We start from the raw sequence: 19,848 nt of genomic DNA, 5'->3' as shown, positions 1-19,848 counted from the left end.
TTTATTCTCGTAACGTCTCGACTTTATTCTCGTAACGTTTCGACTTTATTCTCGTAACGTCTCGACTTTATTCTCGTAACGTCTCGACTTTATTCTCGTAACGTCTCGACTTTATTCTCGTAACGTCTCGACTTTATTCTCGTAACGTCTCGACTTTATTCTCGTAACGTCTCGACTTTATTCTCGTAACGTCTCGACTTTATTCTCGTAATGTCTCGACTTTATTCTCGTAACGTCTCGACTTTATTCGCGTAACGTCTCGACTTTATTCTCGTAACGTCTCGACTTTATTCTCGTAACGTCTCGACTTTATTCTCGTAACGTCTCGACTTTATTCTCGTAACGTTTCGACTTTATTCTCGTAACGTCTCGACTTTATTCTCGTAACGTCTCGACTTTATTCTCGTAACGTCTCGACTTTATTCTCGTAACGTCTCGACTTTATTCTCGTAACGTCTCGACTTTATTCTCGTAACGTCTCGACTTTATTCTCGTAACGTCTCGACTTTATTCTCGTAACGTCTCGACTTTATTCTCGTAATATGTTTCGACTTTATTCTGGAAATATGTTTCGACTTTATTCTGGAAATATGTTTCGACTTTATTCTGGAAATATGTTTCGACTTTATTCTCGAAATATGTTTCGACTTTATTCTCGAAATATGTTTCGACTTTATTCTCGTAACTTTATTCTCGTAATGTTTCGACTTTATTCTCGAAATACTATTTTAGATTTTTATTTTCTTACGTTGCGGTTCAAGGCTTCCGTAATATTTATATATATATACCAGTATATATGCAGAAAAACTATTAATTTCTACATTCTGAAATTAATTTTTAAGACGCGGCTCCTTTAAGGCTTGTCAGTAACGTTAAACGGCCACTGTTATGATTGGCTAACATCAATTCACAGGAAACATATCAAAACTCATTCACTCAAGTGTTTTGAAAACATTATCCATATAAAATCATTCATATAAAACCATAATTTACAGACAAAGCATTATAAAATCATTTACTTACGGTTTACGATGCAGCTGCTGTCAGATTTTACAGTCGCTGCTTCATCTGTCAAGAAAAGTATCTTCGCGAACTCTCCGTTACACCGTGCCTCGATTAATAAAACAAAATGCTCTGAACAAACATAATCCTCTGGCGATTAAAAGCATTAAAGCATCCACTCGTTTCTGACGTTGGGATCCTTCTGAAGTCTCTATACAGAGACGCTAATGAGCCGTTTATATGGACGCGTCAAAGCGATCGTTTTTCTGTCGTCAACCGCTAAACTGAACATCAGTGGGCGGGGCCTATGGTGCAATGCTGTATTACTATTGGTCAATATCTTGCTGGAGACAGTCATATGCAAATGTATGATGTCACAGATGCTGCTATACATAAAAAAAAGCTTGTTTTTGGAGCTTGATAAAATAAATGTGTTTTTTACAATGAGGAGGATGTTTTAAGCTCTAAAACTTGCAGGATGCTTTAATGGTACAAAGACCTTTTATATTTCAAAAGATCAAGGCAAATTTGATTTCTCACGTCGTGACCCCTTGAAAGTAACATCTCATCCCATGTGGATTTGTTGCTGAAACTAATTTCCTTGCATTCTGAACAGAGTTCAGGTCTAAAAACACAAAAAAACACCAACAACACGACATTTCCCATAGAATTATTTATTCAGCTGCTGAACATCTTTTCACATAAGACTATACATACAAATCAACTCTAGTAAATAAACTCTGAAACAACCGTGAAAGCAGTCGCTTCTACTTTAATACTAAAATCATTTGAATTATCAGAACAGAGAGGAGAGTATTCACACATGTACAGGATTCAGTTCATATACAGAGTTAAAGTTGTTTGGTTTACATGGATCAGTCGGAAATAAAAGTCAAAATGAAAGCCTTGTCACTTAATAATAAACCATTGTCCTGGGGATTTCACTAGTTAAATACTCATTCAAACAGGGTAATTTGGATAAAAATAGCTATTGAAATAAATATCTGATGTTGATTTATTTTCTTTAATTCAAAAAGACAGTCATCCATACGAGCCTTGATATTATTACCCATAATGCAGTGCACTGAACCACAGCTGCACGCTATAAGTGGGGCTTTTGTGCTCCAGTGGTTTAGACTAGCATCACTTCAAATAATTCATGAAACATATAACGACAATCTGAACAGCCAAAGAGCTTCCAGAATACTTAAAAAGACGCGTTAAAAAGCAGTCGCCCTATAGAACTAGAGCGCTCGGTACTCGCCGGACACGTGTACCTCGAATAAATACTGCCTTCTCACAATTTAAGTCCCAAAATTAACTCACATTATCGCTTCAGGGATCCGAGACCAATGGATCGAAAATGACACAATTTCAGAGAAATAATTCAGTAATGTGAATCTGTGCTAAAGAACCAGAGCGTGAAATTAACACACACCAGAGACCAAGTACAAGAACTTCAGGCTCCGATTAGAAAACAGCAACTTTTAGTCAATTTGATCATTTTAGAAATGTCAAGGCCATATTTCACCACAAAATCAAGATACACATAAAAAAAAAAAAAAACGATATATGTGTGTGTGTGTGTGTGTGTGTGTGAGAAATAAAACATCTATTAATACAAACACACAAATACATACATACACATATACACACACATACACACGGTGCAAAAGTCTTAGGCACGTTAGTATTTTCACCCACAAAAGATGGTTAAGCCAGTTATTTATTTATTTTGTTGTTTCTATTAATAGATGTTTTAATTTGTATATATATATTAGAGAGAGAATATGATCATTAATATTTTTTTTGCATTGCACCATTATTTTAATTTTTCATGTCAGTCAAACATTTACCTCACAGCATTTCTGTAAAAGACATTCTGTTGTTATTGAATTACTTAAAATATGTATTAATTTGGTTAAATATTTATTTTCTTTCTTATTTAGATCAGCACAAGAAAGTGTACACTTTTCACTTTAGCGTAACAAGAACACATTTTATTCCATATTACAATGAGAATTTGATTTTAATTTCGAAGTCGCAATGCAAAAATATAACATTTTTGTATTTTGATTTTGGGATGAAACCGGGCATTTCTTGACAGTTTGAAATGAATATTTTGGTTAGTCGTGCAACGAGCGAGCGAGATCTGGCCTGGCGCTCGTGCGGTTTCAGAGCGCCACACTTTATCAACCCCGCTGTTGGTTTGTTTGGATGACAGTGAGGAAAAAAGGCACGAGGAGGAGACCCGTCGTAGGGTTGCAAACATAAAAACACACATTCACAGAGCTCTCGTTCTGGTCTTTCTCCTGGCGTCGTAGAGAAACGTCTCGCTGGATTAGTCACATGTAGAGTCACGTATCTCACACGCTTGCATAAAGCCCTCTTCGTCTCATGGGGAATATAAAAATGAATACCAAGTGACAGGTGAGTGCAGAAACCCCCATTTTCCCATAATCATCGAGTCATGGTCTGTCCTCTCAGTTAAACTAGTGTGTGTGTGTGTGTGTGTGTGTGTGTGTGTGTGTGTGTGTGTGTGTGTGTGTGTGTGTGTGTGAGCGTCTCACTCCTGCCCGAAACCTTCCGTCTCCTCGATGGCAAACATCAGCTTCTCCTTCAGCTGCTCGTAGCTTCGGTACGGTGGAAGATCCAGACGATTGAAACTGAAGCGAAAGAAAACCAGGAACATTTACAGCTGTGATATCAACACTTAAATTACAACATTACAATCTGAATCATTATTGGTGGCGTGTTATTGATTTTAAGATTATTATATGCAGTACAGGTGAAACTGGAAAAATTTGAATATGGTGCATAAGTTCATTTATTTCAGTAATTCAACTTAAAAGGTGAAACTAATATATTATATAGACTCATTACATGCAAAGTGAGATATTTCAAGCCTTTATTGGTTATAATTTTGATGATTATGGCTTACAGATTATGAAAACCCCAAATTCAAAATTAGAATATTGTGAAAAGGTTTTCATAAGCTGTAAGCCATAATCATCAAAATTATAACCAATAAAGGCATGAAATATCTCACTTTGCATGTAATGAGTCTATATAATATATTAGTTTCACCTTTTAAGTTGAATTACTGAAATAAATGTGTATACAATGAATACATATTACAAATGCGTAAAGAATCACACAAGTTTATGAAGTGTCAATAAAAAACAATAAGGAATAAGTTATAAATTTACTAATTAAAAAAATATAGTAAATAAAAAATGCTTTAGGATTTATAACTAATTACATTTAATAATTTAGATAACTTTTGAATTAATAAAAAATGAAATAATAAATAGTAACACTTTACAATTAAGTCGACATTAGTTAACATGATCTAACAATGAAAAACACTAAGGCATTTTTGAAATGTTATACATTATTAAAATCAAAAGTTGTATCTGTTATTATTTTAATATGATTTATATTATGTAATGGACCTGAGCTAACATGAACTAACAGTAAACAGTTGAATTTGTATTAAATAATGTATAAATTAATAACTTTATTAACGTTAACAAAAGTTAACTAATGGAAACTTATTGTAAAGTGTTACCATATACATCATAATAAAGCACTATGATAAATATGTAATTATAAAAATATAAATAATTATAAAAATAATATTCCAATAATAACAATTATTATTATATTGTATTATTAATTATTGTTAATATAAATGAATGCTATTTTATTCATATTAATTTCTGAATAATAATAATAATAACAATTATAATTATTACAAATGTTTTTGCCTACTGATTAATCCATTTTGCAAATCATTAAAAACTTGACACGGATGCAACCATTAAAATACTACTTTAAAAAAAGATAAGATGGCACTCTGTACTTACACAGCTTAAGTTTAAATACACAGCCATAAACAAAAACAAAATATTCAATACCAGATCACATCAAGAGGAATGTGTACAGCTCTTCTCAGATGAATATAATGTGTGTATGATAATGTATAGTTTATGTACCATGTGTGGCTTCGGGGAAGCCAGTTCTCTTTCCCGACCTTCTCGATGCAGAACTTCTGCGCTCCGTTGCTCCCTGTGTGACCAAACAAATCAAACACTCAAAACTCAAACTAATCTCTATGCTAAAATATTACATTTTTAGAGTAAAGGAACAGGACCGAGAACAGTTTTCTGTGATCTATTGCAAAATACATAGAACGGATGCTAATCACATTACTAATACATGTTTTTCACCATAATCATTCATCAAAAGTTTCTTCTCTGCTGACATAAGCAAGGCTATGAGGGCAGGACAAAATAATATTAAACCAATTATATCATAACAGCCTAACATGTATGAACCAATCAAATCTTGGTTGGATAAAGTCCCATCCCACATTATTTTTTCCAATTAAAAACCACTGTTTTTTAATGCACTGGTCAGTTGAGTTTATTTATTTTTTTGTGTGGCTAATTTGCTTGTTTTATTTCAGAGGAGTGGAAAGAAAAACATCCAAAATACACATTTAAGTTTTTATTTTATTGCACTTTATATATTTGCGTCAGTAGATTTCAATTACAATACATATCGTTAAAAGTTTTTTCCTCCACTTCAGCAGCACTTATAAACACCAAAATTTACAGTTTTATTCCTGTCTATATTCTGAAGGTTTTTACTGAGGGGTTTGTTCATATACCATTCACATTGGTTTTAAACAACATTTTATTCCAAAAAACATGGTGAAAATGTATTTTTGACAGTATTTTCTGATTTATGGAGTGATAAAAGGAGATATCCAAAATCCCCTCAGTAAATATCTTTAACTCTAATATGTCAACAAAATGAAACAAGAATTTTGAACATGTCTTTATCCAGTGTTCATATTAATGTTCTGAAAAAGTATGCAAGTTAGTGCATATTTGTATTATTTGCATATTTAAACATTACGTTTCAAAAAACTTGTAATAAATAACAACTGTCTTTATGTATTGTGATTAATTACTAGGGGAAATTGAGTTATGTCTATTCATTTTTTTTTTTTTTTTTTTACTTTATTCACCTGTAGTGTCTTGCTTTAACTCACATTATGGAAGTTAAATGCATAGTGCATGCTATTCCATGTTGTTACGTGAATAAAACATCACTGTTTTCTCCAGAGCAGATGTAATTATGTATAAATATAACTTTTTTACAACAAAAATTAACCATCACTGAACTTTCTTAAGCTGGACTAAGATAAAAAAAAAAATCTAGATCTGCTGTACAGCCGAAACAAACTTTGTTGCATTATTTTTCTGCTATCCATCTCTGTAAATCTGCTTTGAAACAATCTGTATTGTTAAAAAGTGCTACAGGCGAAACTCGAAAAATGTGAATATGGTGCATAAGTTCATTTATTTCAGTAATTCAACTTAAAAGGTGAAACTAATATATTATATAGACTCATTACATGCAAAGTGAGATATTTCAAGCCTTTATTTGTTAATGTTTTGATGATTATGGCTTACAACTTATGAAAACCTTGCTGTAAGCCATAATCATCAAAATTATAACCAATAAAGGCTTGAAATATCTCACTTTGCATGTAATGAGTCTATATAATATATTAGTTTCACCTTTTAAGTTGAATTACTGAAATAAATTAACTTATGCACCATATTCAAATTTTTCGAGTTCCACCTGCATGTCTGTTAAATTTGTATTTTTTTACCTTATTCACCTGTAGTGTCTTGCCTTAAATGACATAATGGAAGTTAAATGCATAGTGCATGCTATTTTCATGTTTTTATCTGAATAATAACTCACCCATCAGGTCTGCAAATCCTCCGACGGGCAGACGACAGGTACCGGTGACGAACTGCAACAGTCTCATGCGCTTCTCATTGTCCATCTCTTTAATAAACTACAGGGAAAGATAGAGTGTCTCAAAACTTTTTGCAATCTAAAAGAGGACTAATTGAAAATACTTGACGGAGATGGTTGTGTCAGTACCTGCCAGAACCACAGGATCTGTTTACTGGAGGTGGTGTAGTGTCTGTAAATGCTGTTTCTCTGCCAGTCATTCAAATCGATTTCTTGCATTCCACACAACATCACCTACGACACACAGAAACACTGTTAAACACTGAATGCATGCAACAGAAAACTATTTGCACACTTAAATATATTCTAATGTCACTGCATTATGTGATCTGATTCAAATGACATTCAGATATGATTGAAGAGGACGTATTGTGCTTTTTCACGTTCATCTTTCTTTAGTGTGTAATTTGAGAATGAAAAAGCTCTACAAAGTTATTCTCTATATCAGAGTCAGTGTTTCTGAACTCCTGAAACGCCTCCATTGTAGTCTTGAGTTTCTTCAGGGAACGAACGCGTCACAATATTCCTCATTTAAATAATTAATATGCAGAATAAAGGGGCGGGGCCTGCTTGAGTTAGTTAGTAGTGTGTTAAACTGGTGGTTATGGTAAGGGGCGGGACATTTCCCAAACACACTCGAAGTACTTGACCAATCACAACACACTAATCCAGCCGACCAATCAGAGCACAGTGTGCTTTTCAGAAGGAGGGGCTTCATAGAGACAGGAAGTACATATAGTGTTACTGACAGACTGGGAAGAGAGGAGCCGCAACAATGGAGAATATAAAGGAAAATAATGTGTTTTTTTAAATTCAAGTATGAAAGTCTATTCTAGTAGAGAAAAGCAAAATCAAGACTTTGAAAAAGGCCGCAATAGGTCCTCTTTAAGCTTTATATTTTGTAGGCATGTGGGATTTATGGGATTTTAAATCCACGTCTCTCACCTCCAACTCTTTGGCATCGAAATACTGCAGGTACTGCTGCGGAAGAACCTCATTAAATCCTTCAAAGAACGCTTGAGTTTGCTCCTCGACACCACGAGACAGCCGCCACTCCGCCACCAGCCTGAACAGAACCAACAACTGGACATTTAATACCAGCAAACACTGAACAACACCTGTGGAGGTCCAATCCCAGTCTACAACCCCTGTCTACATAGGCATCTACCTTCAAAGACACCATCTTACAAATACAGAACCTGGTTTTGAAACATACTTTACAGGCAAATAATATATATATATATATATATATATATATATATATATATATATATATACGCTCAGTGTGAAAGGCCCTTAAAGCATCTAGAGGGCTTTATGTGTGTCAGTGTGGGGTTTGGTATGTAGCGAGTGTTTAATTGAGAGATTGAGAGACGGCACCTGATGTACTCCTCCTTGTTCTCCTCCGTGACCTGGACGTTCCCGCCGTCCGGCTTCAGCTCGTGAGTGGAAACCTCACCCAGGATCTCCTTATCCACTGAGAAATACATCTCCAGACCACACTCCTCGATGTTATTATCCCTGTCACAACACACACACACACACTTTGAGAGGCGTTCGTGACTGAAATCATGTTACGCTGAGCTGCGTTTCAGACCTGAGAAACATCCGTGGGGTTTATAAACACACCAGACATACACAGAAAAGACTCAGGAAGTCATAATACCTCACGCCACTGACTAAAAGTATCCATATACAATCATTTGAATGGATGGTATTGATTTATTGTCAGTATACGTGACCCTGGATCACAAACCCAGTCTGGAGTCGCACGGGTATATCTGTGGCAATAGCCAACTATACATTGTATGGGTCAAAATTATTGATTTTTATTTTATGCCAAAAATCATGAGGATATTAAGTAAAGATCATGTTCTATGAAGAGATTTTGTAAATTTCCTACCGTAAATATATAAAACATGTATTTTTGTGAGTGAATGCAGCACAATCATGAACATAAATGCACAACTTTACAGGAGATTTTCTCAATGTTTACATTTTTTTGCTCCTCAGATTCCAGATTTTCAATAGTTGTGTCTCGACCAAATATTGTCCTATCCTAACAAACCATACATCAATGGAAAGCTTATTTATTCAGCTTTCATGTGAAGTATACATCTCAATTTAAAAAAAAATTACCCATGTGACTGGTTTTGGGGTCCAGGGTCACATAAAGTGACTATAAAAAACAAAACAATGAGTTCATTATTTCTGCCTAAAAAGCTAACTGTGATTTTGTAAATGTACATTTCGGAAATACAAAACTTAGACAGTCTTCTCTGAGAACAGATCTCTCTAAATTGTAACGTGTATCGTGAAAAGCGCTATACAAATAAATGTGAATTTAATTGAATAAAGTAAATAATCTAGAACCTTATATTTATATGAATGTGTATATTTTCAAAAAACTGAATATCCAAAAGCATTATAGTACCTTAGAGTTCTATGTAAATATAAATCGTACTTGAATACGGTAATCAGTCAGAACTATGGTTATATATCGAAGTTCCCTGATAGCACATACAGACTTTAATGCATTATACTTCTTAATGAGTATTCATGAGTATAGCAGGTAAACTGACTTGATCCAGATGAGGGAGTTGTAAAACTCGGGGTCAATGGACTCCAGGTCTTTCAGAGCCCAGGGCTTGTTCAAGATGCGCTTGTAGAACGGCAACGAGAAGCCCGTGTCGATGAATTTCCCATGAAACAAGGCCTACCGGAATCAGAAAAAATAACATGTTAAACCGGCACCATAGAGATTTTTCCAAATCCAGTTAAAATTTATTGAAATACAATCTGACAATGACCAAATATGGCAAAACAAGATTACCATGGCGATGAAGCGTCCAATGAACTTGAAGTATTTGAGGTGGTCGGGGTTGATGTAGGAGGCGGGGTTTATCTGGAGGCAGTAGTTTTCTTTGCCGGCGTACTCGAACAGGCAGTACATGGGGTTCAGCACCTCGTGAGACAACAGGAAGAACCATTCCCTGCACCAAACACACAACACACATTATTATAAAGTATTACACGAGGTCTACACACAAGTGATGCTTTCAAACCAAATCACTAGATATACATATATATCTTACGATCCCAAACTTTTGAACGGCTGTGTGTGTGTCACACACATTCAAAAGTTCGCAAGTTTTTTAATGTTTTTAAAAGAAGTCTCTTCTGCTCACGAAGGCTGCATTTGTTTGATTAAAAATGCAGAAAAAATATTATATTGTGTAAGATTATTACAATTTTAAATAACTGTTATACACACAAGTGATACTTTCAAACCAAATCACTAGATATATATATATATATATCTTATGATCCCAAAGTTTTGAACGGCTGTGTGTGTGTGTGCGCATGCATGCATGTAATGAATGTGTGTGTGTGCGTGTGTGTGTGTGTGTGTGTGTGCATGCATGCACACACACGTACACACACACGCGCACCGCACACACAGCCGTTCAAAACTTTGGGATCGCAAGGTTTTGAGTTTTTAAAAGAAGTCTCTTCTGCTCATGAAGGCTGCATTTGTTTGATTAAAAATATTTATTGTAAAATAAAAATGTAATTTATTCCTGTGATCAAAGCTGATTGTTCAGCATCATTTCTCCAGTCTTCAGTGTCACATGATCCTTCAGAAATCAGTATAATATGATGATTTAATGCACAATAAACATTATGATTATTATTATTATTATTATCAATGTTGAAAACAGTTGTGTACATTTTTTTCAGGATTCTTAGATGAATACAAAGTTGTTGTCTTTTTAAAGTATTTTTCTGAAATATTTTGTAACACACACTACCATTCAAAAGTTTTGGCGTCAGTACGATTTTTTTTTTTTGAAAGAAAATAATATGTTTATTCAGCAAGGATGCATTAAATTGGTCAAAAGTGACAGTAAAGACATTTATAATGTTAAAAAATATATTTTCAACTTTCTATTCATCAACGAATTTCATGAAGTAAAATCACTAAAAGTTTTCTTTCCTCTGCAAGAAATATCCCATAGCATGAACAGCAACAGAAGTTACACTAGTACACCATTAGATGGCGGCAAACACTGTCTTCACGAGTCACGAGTGAGTCAGGCAGCGGAGAAGACTTTTTAAAGGACTGAAACTTGTGATTGTGAACAGTGAAAGCATGTGTCAAGTTGAGTCTTGCTTCAGTGTCAGGCACGGGAAAAAGCCCTTAACTGTTATTAGGACAAAATATAATAATATTTTATTATGAACTTAGACTGACCTGATGGAAAATGCTATATCTAAATACAGGTAATACACTCACTCTCTCTCTCACAAGTCTCTACTCAACATAATACAGTAAGCTTCAATGAACAATATTAATGAGAACAAACATGTTTAGGTTGCTAAGAGTGGTTGCTAAGGGTGTAGTGTAGTGACACCACTGATCTATATAATGACAATGTCATTATATAGATCAGTGAGTGATACACAGAAGCATTGTGTGATGCGTCATAGTCGTGTTTATCGTAAATAAAACACGGCTATTGACCAATCAGAATCAAGGACCTGAACTAAGTGTTATATATTTTAAAGTATACACAATGTTTTTGTTTTGTGTGTGTGTGTGTGTGTGTGTGTGTGTGTGTGTGTGTGTGTGTGTGTGTGTGTGTGTGTGTGTGTGTGTGTGTACAACTATCAACTATCCAGTTTGAGTTTTAGACCATTGGAGTGAGGACAAAGAGTAAAGTGAGGACATTTTGGCCGGTCCTCACTTTCTGAGACCCCTTTAAAGTCCTGTTTAAGGGTCAGGACTTGGTTTTAGGGATAAGGTTATAATGAGGTTAAGGGTCAGTTTAGGGTAAGGGTTCGGGTTAGGCACTTAGTTGTGATGGGTAAGGTTAGGGTAAACTGCTAGAGATTGTATTGTGTCAATGAATGTCCTCAAAGATAGATGTACAAGTGTGTGTGTGTGTGTGTGTGTGTGTGTGTGTGTGTGTGTGCTGTCGCCTTTGGCTTGCTTAGTTGGGGACATTAAATATTTAACAATATTATAGATCTCCCTGCATTGACACCATTATATGAGAACTGAACTGAGCTGGACGATGACATCACAGTTTCTCCAGAGTGGCTAGACATAAAAATGAACTAAATTAATAACTTTTTTACAACAAAAATTAACCATCACTGAACTTACTTAAGCTGGACTGTGTATGACGCTATTTTTTTGTTGCATTATTTTCCTGTTATCACTAAAAAGCTGCTTTGAAACGATCTGTATTGTACAAAGTATTATATAAATAAAGGTGACTTGACACACACACACACACACACATACATATATGTATGTATATATATATATATATATATATATATATATATATATATATATATATATATATATATATATATATATATATATATATATATAAACACACACACATACACAAAATATAAACATTGTGTGTATACTTTCTTTGTAGACATAGTCTTAAGCTAAAATATCCCAAATATGTGTCAAAAATAAGTTCTGCCGGCACAGAATGGTTCGATTAGGTATTTGTTCTCCAAACTGTGTGAAATCTGAAACCTGCCTTGCGACGCCTCCGTAGTCGAGTCCCTCCTCCCCGGGGAAGATGATCCACAGCCGGCGGCGCAGGTCCTGAGCGCTGAAACTCATGATCTGACGGGAGACACCAGAACAACGTCACTTCACATCTCAGAGACCCGAGCTGATAACTGTGCCGTGTCCGAAGCGTTTAAACACACTTAAACCCGCTCCACTGAGAACTGTTAAACTCTGATCCGGTTTTTAAAAAGCTAGAGCTACAAATAAAAAAAACATCAGTCACGGTATATTGTGAAGTTGTACGGCAGTACCTGCTGGAACGAGTCTTCAAACAGCGTCTTGCGGCTGACGTTGATCTTTATGTGCTGTGGCATCGCTAATTGCTATGAGCAAAAATTAAAAACAAACAAAAAGGTGATTAAAATAGAACTAAAGTTAAAATATCTAGTTCACATTATCATAAATGTCATTCTGATGTTAACTCATTCAAATTTTTATAATTATCCATCTATACACTGCAAAAAATGCCTTTCTTACTTAGTATTTTTGTCTTGTTTCCAGTCCAAATATATATATATAACGTTTCTTAGATCAAGATGCATTTACTAAAGTAGTAAAATGACATAAGATATTAATTCTTGTTTTCTGAGGAAATAAATAAAAAATTTGTGAGTTTTTGCTTTAAACAAGTTAAATTATTTGCCAATGGGGTAAGAAAAATTATTTAAATTAAATTAAGATTTTGTTTCTGTTTAAATTAAGATTATTTTTCTGACCCCCCAATGGCAGATCATTTTGCTTTTTTTAAGCATCAACTCACTTCATTTTGATTAATTCCCCCGGAAAACAGGACATAATATCTTTGGTCATTTTACTCATCTTGATTTAATAATTTTTAGATATTTGGTGTGGAAACAAGACAAAAATATTATTAAAAGTGAGTTGATGCTTAAATAAAAGCTAAATGATCTGCCAATGGGGTCAGAAAAATAATCCTCATTCAAACAGAAGCAAGATTATTTTTCTGACCCCATAGGCAGATCATTTTACTTGTTTTAAGCAAAAACTCACTTAAGTTTTATTTATTTCCCCATAAAACAAGACTTAATATCTTATGTAATTTTACTACTTTAGTAAATGCATCTTGATTTAAGAAACGTTTGATATTTGGACTGGAAACAAGACAAAAATACTAAGTAAGAAAAGCATTTTTTGCAGTGTAATAACACATTTGGAGGAGATATGCAGAACTGAAGGAAACCCTCACCTGACACCAGAATCTGAAGTACTGAACTTTGGCTTTGAAGTCTCGTACATATGTGATTTGAGGACCGTTCTCACTGAGGGGAAGGAAAGAGAGAAACGACTCATTATACGAAGAGGGAAGGGGAAGTCTGTTAAAACGGCTTTATATTTCGGTCCTAGTTTCAATCTGCATACAAGTATTGATCTGTAGAGTCAACACACTTCTAAATCTAAAGCAGTAATGCTAAAAAACACATTTTTATTAGAGTGGTTGTGATTCTTTGGTCACAAAATGTTTCTATTCTGTAGTCCTCACTGGTTTGCACACAAAAATAAGTCATCCATTTGACTCGGATTTCACAAATAATAATAATAAACAAGCATTCAGACACAAATGACTTGCTGAATCTGTCAGTGCTGCTACTAAATGTAGTGTAACTTTAAAATGTGCAATATCTTTATTATAATGTGAAAAGACACACATTCAGAGAAGTGTTTTGCAGTCTCGATCACCGATTCAAAGTCAAAATATGAAAATGCCTGCTAAACCTGCCTGGTTTCTTCATAAACGTCCTCAGACTGAACCCAGAACAGCTGATACGCTCATTCATTCACATGCTGAACAAGTCCTAATAACAGTTAGCATGTTTAGCCTTTATTCTGACGCTCGTGACGGGTAACGCTGTTTGTTTTTATGAGAATATCTTGTCATCTAAAGCACGTCTCACATTCCTCTGACATAGAGGATCACTTTGAACCTTAAAGACACTTTATGTAAATCAATACACACATTCTCCAGCTCGACAGCGAGAGGTGTGTTTGCGTTCTCTGAGCTGACTCATCACGGAAGATAACAATCGAATTCAGTTTCACACACACAAACCCGTTTTTCCAGTTACGCATCCGAAGTCGGATGAACACACGGTCCGCCTGAAAGAGATCATTGTGCATCCGCGAGCTAAATCAAGTGAACATGCGATATGAATCTCTCAGGCCAGCCTCCAGACTACGGCTGTCAATACATTCAAATTGTTAATCATGATTAGGGTTGGGTATCGTTTTAATTTTAACGATTCTTATCGATTCCAGTAAGGTAAAAAAATAAAAAAAAATCCCTAGATATCCACATTTATTTGCAGTTTTATGTGACAATTCACCGTGACGTCACAACAGTACGTTCTTCCGGGTGGAAAAAGCCGAAGCGTTCCTATGGCAACGCTAGTAAATTGCTTAGAAGGGAGACCGTCGGCAGTAAAAATGTAATTAAATATAATGCGTTTTTTTATCATAAACACAACTGTATTTAATGATACAAGTAAAAAGTATAATAAATATGTAATATAGTAGGCCTACACATAATTAGCAGCCAAAATAACGTGCTATCATGGTCATTAAAGGTGCAATGTGTAATATTTCTAAGGATCAATTGACAGAAATGCAATATAAGATCTATAACTATGTTTTAAGTGTATAAAGACCTTACTTAATGAACCGTTATGTTTTTATTACCTTAGAATGAGTCATTTATATCTACATAAGCATTTATATCTACACCCCCTTCTATGAAGGTCGACATATTGTGACGTCATGTTTCTACCGTAGCCGACAGCGAACACACAGCACTACAGAGCGTTTCCTCACTAACTTTAATGAGAAGCAGCAGAAAAAGACGCCGCAGAATTCCACGAAAATGAATGACCGCAGATATTGTATAGAAATGAAGGCAAAAATCACGGGTCAACATCGGTGTGGCTTTTCACTGATGGAAGGGTTTTATGAGGGGAGAAGGCTTTCAAAGCGACGCCGAAGTTGCCTTTTTTCTGCTGGATTGGTATTCCAACTTTAACAATGCAAATGAAAACTGTTGTTTCATAATGTTAGCATTTCTGTCAGGTCCATAAAGTCAAGAACACACAGACAATAAAAATGATTAAGAATTTCTATTGAATAAATTGCAATTCAAGTTGATAATTCTTAATTAAATTTGGCGGTATGGCTCTGTTCACGGAGTCCTCTGACCTTTCATGAGCACCATGAAATAGCAGCGAGTCAGAGGACAGCAGCAGCATAAGGGAACGCTCACACAGTTTAGGACTGGGAAAGCTAAATTATTCCCCTATTAAACAGAGCAGGCAGCAATGACATAAGCAAATGCCATGTTATACACGACAAGGAGGAGCAGGGGAGGTGGCGGGCAGCAGCAAAGCAAACAGCAAGCAAGTAGACGGGATGCAACTGAAAGTGCTTTAAATAGGGCGCCCTGTTTGAGCGAGCCATTTAGCTTCGAGGGGAGTTAACCAGCTAATGCAGCTCAGCTGATGAGGCTGTGTTGTTAGCAAATAGCGATGCAGCGTCTTGACTACCTGGCCTGCCAGAACTGACGCTGATGCTCAATTACCTAGAAGCTAGCCATAGACACTTTTTTTCATAGTTTGGCTGGTCCTGCGACTTATAGTCCGGTGCGACTTATATATCTAAATTAATTCATACTGACTGAGATGAACCAAGAGAAAACATTACCGTCTACAGCCGCGAGAGGGCGCTCTAGTTAGCGGAGTTGTTCAGAAGCGACACCGAGGAAGAACTCAATGGATTCAGTGTTGAGGAGTGAGATCGGGAACTTGGTGAACTTGCTGACCGGTAACTTGTTGGACTCGCTGGCTTACGTTAGTTTAGCCTATTCAGCCTCTCAGGTATATGTTCTGTGTGCTATTGTGCAGCTGAATAACTGGTAATGTGTTACGCTAACACACCGGACACCTATTCAGCCTGTTGTTCTGTGTGCTGTTGTGGAGCTGAATAACTTGCCTTTCCAGATTAAATGTCTGTTCTTGGTCTTGGATTTTGTGAAATAAATCGGTTTGCTTATAGTCCAGTGTGACTTATATGTTTTTTTCCTCTTCATGACGCATTTTTTGACTGATGCGACTTATACTCCGGAAAATATGGTAATGATCTCAAGAGCATCCATCCAGGTTTGTCAATCAGTGAGTGTTTGATGGACATTTGCACTTACAGGGAGGACTTTCCAGTCCGTGGGTCGATGTAAGTAGTGGTTCTCCGGTTGTGATCTACGAAGTAAGGGATTCCATCGACCGTAAACCTCATCTCCCAACCTTCAGGCAGTGCCTTCTCATTTAGCAAACTGCACAACACAAAAACACAGCCATGATAACACTTTAATAAGCAACCGTTTATGAAACGATTCTTCAGACGAGCTGGTCAATAATTACTTGTATAAATCAATACTTCACTTCTCCTCACTAACAAATAAGAATAAAATGAAGATCATAAACTGAAACAATGTATTATTTGGAACATATTCACAGCGCAGACGGAAACTACAGGACAACGTCCACATTTTGTGGAACATTAACTCACATATCAACAAGAAAACTTCTGAGTCATGTCTCTGAGCTCTGCACCAAAAGTTGTCGAATCAGTTGTTATTTTACATTGAAGGTCATTAAAGGATTAGTTCACTTTAAAAAAAACTTTTGCTGATAATTTACTCACCCCGATGTCATCCAAGATGTCCATGTCTTTCTTTCTTCAGTGGAAAAGAAATTAAGGTTTTTGATGAAAACATTTCTCCATATAATGGACGTCAATGGGCCCCAAACGGCTCAAGGTCCAGATGACAGTGTCAGCGCCGCTTCAACGGGCTTTAAACGACACCAGACGATGAATACGGGTCTTATCTAGCGAAACGATCGTCATTTCAAAAATAAATAAAAAAAGTCTAAGTTTTATAAGCACAAATGCTCGCCTTGCTCTGTTCTGTGATGCGCGTTCGTGACGTCACGTAATACACAATTACGTTGTAAAGGTCACGCTTGACGAGTCAGTGTTTACAAATGTGCAGAAGGAGGACCATACACACATATTCAAATGTCTTTGTGTCAGTTTATCGTTTAAAATGCCCATTTCGTGTGCGTATCCTGGTGTTGTAATATTAAAAAGCAGGACAGAAATGTTTTACTTTTCATAGAAGCGTGACCTTTTCAACGTAACTGCGTATTACGTGACGTCACGAACGCGCATCACAGAACAGAGCAAGGCGAGCGTTTGTGCTTATAAAACTTAAACTTTTTTATTTATTTTTGAAATGACGATCGTTTCGCTAGATAAGACCCGTATTCATCGTCTGGTGTCGTTTAAAGCCCGTTGAAGCGGCGCTGACACTGTCATCTGGACCTTGAGCCGTTTGGGGCCCATTGACGTCCATTATATGGAGAAATGTGTTCATCAAAAACCTTAATTTCTTTTCCACTGAAGAAAGAAAGACATGGACATCTTGGATGACATCGGGGTGAGTAAATTATCAGCAATTTGTTTTTTAAAAGTGAACGAATCCTTTAATGTCCAGGGTGCTTTATTGTGTCTCTCTGTAGTTTGGCATTTTAGAGAGTTTTAAACACCATACATGCAACTTGTGGCTTATTGCTTTATATGAGGCTTCCACTTTTCATTAGTGAGCATTAAGCGTTCAGAGGAAAAAGATAAAGATGATCTGACCCTTGAGTGCGCGGATCCTCCCACTGCGTCGCTCTGGTCGGGTGATGAACGAAATAAACTCTGCCAGTAGAGTCTGTTCTCTTCTCTGAGGAAAAAAAGAGAGAGAAAACATAAGAGAAAGATAACAGGAGGACTGTAAGAAATAACAGCGCCAAGATGTGATTAAACCTCTGCAAACTTTTCCCTCAAACAAATCACTCAAAGCTATTTTCAGCATCTGAGCTATTTTCTCCAGCTGGCTTTTGCACGGAGCAATCGGTTCTCATTTGTTAAATTGGGACACTGAGGGATGTAGTGGCTAATTTTAGTGCCGCTTTGCAGGTGCAGATAATAAGGTTACCAGAACAATAAAAAGTGGCTGCTACTCCAGCATATTAACAGAGAAGAAACCGTTTCCACAGCAGTTTCTCCTGGTGATGAAATAAGGGTTTGTCGCTCTCTTACCCCATCCGTGTGGCAGAGGTCCCAGCGGGTCAAACTCCTTATTCTGGGTGGCTGTAGCCTGATCCTGCAGCTACAGAGAAACACAAAGGAAAACATTACGGCTAACTGGATTATACATACACTATATGGACTAAAGTATTGAGACACCTGACCTTTACACCAAGAGGGACTGTAATGACATCGCATTATAAATACATAGACATTAATATGGAGTTGATCCCCCCTTTGAAGCTATAACAGCTTCCACACTTCTGGGAAAGCTTTCCACAAGATTTTGGTGTGTTTCTATAGGAATTTTTAATCATTCGTTCAGTAGAGCATTTGTGAGGTCAGGCACTGATGTTGGACGTGAAGCCCGTGTCTAGCAATCCACGTTCCAGTTAATCCCAAAGGTGTTTGATGTGGTTGAAATCGGGGCTCAGTGCAGGCAACTCAAGTTCCTCCACACCAAACTCATCCAACCATGTCTTAATGGACTTTGCTTTGTGCACTGGAGCATGCTGGAATTAAAAAAGGGCCTTTTTTTATTCCAGAATGTCTTAGTACGCTGAAGCATTAAGAGTTCCCTTCACTGGAAGTAAGGGGCCGAGCCCTGAACCCCTGAAAAACAACCCCACACCATAATCCCCCCTCCCCCCCCCCCTCCCCCCTCCACTAAACTTTACACTTGGCACAATGCAGTCAGGCAAGTACCGTTCTATAATAGGTGCTTGATTTAATACACCAGTGGCAATGGGTCTGATTGAAACACTTGTCCCAATACTTTTATCCATATAGTGTATATAAAAAGTCCCCAAATTAATAACTTTCAATGCCATAACTTTATAAGATAACTTCCCAATAATACAAGTAAGGCCCTGTTTACACCTGGTATTAAGATGCATTTTAGGCCCCGTTTACACGTACATGTTATTTTGAAAAATGGAGACATTTCCCTTCGTTTGTGCCCTTCGTTTACACGCAAATGGAGAATTCGCCTCTGAAAACGATTCTTTCTAAAAACTCCGGCCAGACTGGAGATTTTGGAAAACTTTGTTTGCATGTAAACTGAGAAAAACTGAGTTTTAGGCAGCCGGCGTCACAGTATGTGACTATTTTCAGGATTCTGATTGGCTAACGTGGGCTTGAGCTTCTTGTTACACTGCCACCTACAGGTTTGGCATGCTCTTGACGGCATATACACGGGTTTGTGTAACGAACACTTTTCTGAAAACTGACAGGTGTGCACGATGTTATTTTTGAAAACGGAGAGAGGA

At 36.4% G+C, this 19,848-nt stretch overlaps 1 protein-coding gene across 2 annotated transcripts in view; it reads right to left on the bottom strand.

The window, feature by feature from the left end:
• Window positions 1-1,656: 1,656 nt before the first annotated feature.
• Window positions 1,657-19,848, bottom strand: part of itchb (itchy E3 ubiquitin protein ligase b) — a 36,826-nt gene continuing 18,634 nt past the window's right edge. The window contains exons 11-24 of one of the 2 annotated variants that reach the window (XM_079589593.1): window positions 18,593-18,662; window positions 18,149-18,233; window positions 16,647-16,775; window positions 13,653-13,725; window positions 12,697-12,768; window positions 12,411-12,499; window positions 9,677-9,836; window positions 9,426-9,559; window positions 8,224-8,364; window positions 7,789-7,909; window positions 6,973-7,077; window positions 6,787-6,883; window positions 5,001-5,073; window positions 1,657-3,668 (exon numbers count right to left, since the gene is read on the bottom strand). In XM_079589593.1, the coding sequence (XP_079445719.1) occupies window positions 3,569-3,668; window positions 5,001-5,073; window positions 6,787-6,883; window positions 6,973-7,077; window positions 7,789-7,909; window positions 8,224-8,364; window positions 9,426-9,559; window positions 9,677-9,836; window positions 12,411-12,499; window positions 12,697-12,768; window positions 13,653-13,725; window positions 16,647-16,775; window positions 18,149-18,233; window positions 18,593-18,662 (1,449 nt within the window). In that variant the 3' untranslated portion in view covers window positions 1,657-3,568. The remainder of the gene's footprint in view (window positions 3,669-5,000; window positions 5,074-6,786; window positions 6,884-6,972; window positions 7,078-7,788; window positions 7,910-8,223; window positions 8,365-9,425; window positions 9,560-9,676; window positions 9,837-12,410; window positions 12,500-12,696; window positions 12,769-13,652; window positions 13,726-16,646; window positions 16,776-18,148; window positions 18,234-18,592; window positions 18,663-19,848) is intronic. The other variant, XM_079589594.1, reaches the window with a different exon arrangement.

This window comes from Phoxinus phoxinus (genome assembly GCF_949152265.1).
Source record: "Phoxinus phoxinus genome assembly, chromosome: 18".
NCBI lineage: Eukaryota > Metazoa > Chordata > Actinopteri > Cypriniformes > Leuciscidae > Phoxinus > Phoxinus phoxinus.
The sequence above is the reverse complement of the archived record's forward strand: the minus strand, read 5'-3'. Positions and strand labels throughout refer to the sequence as shown.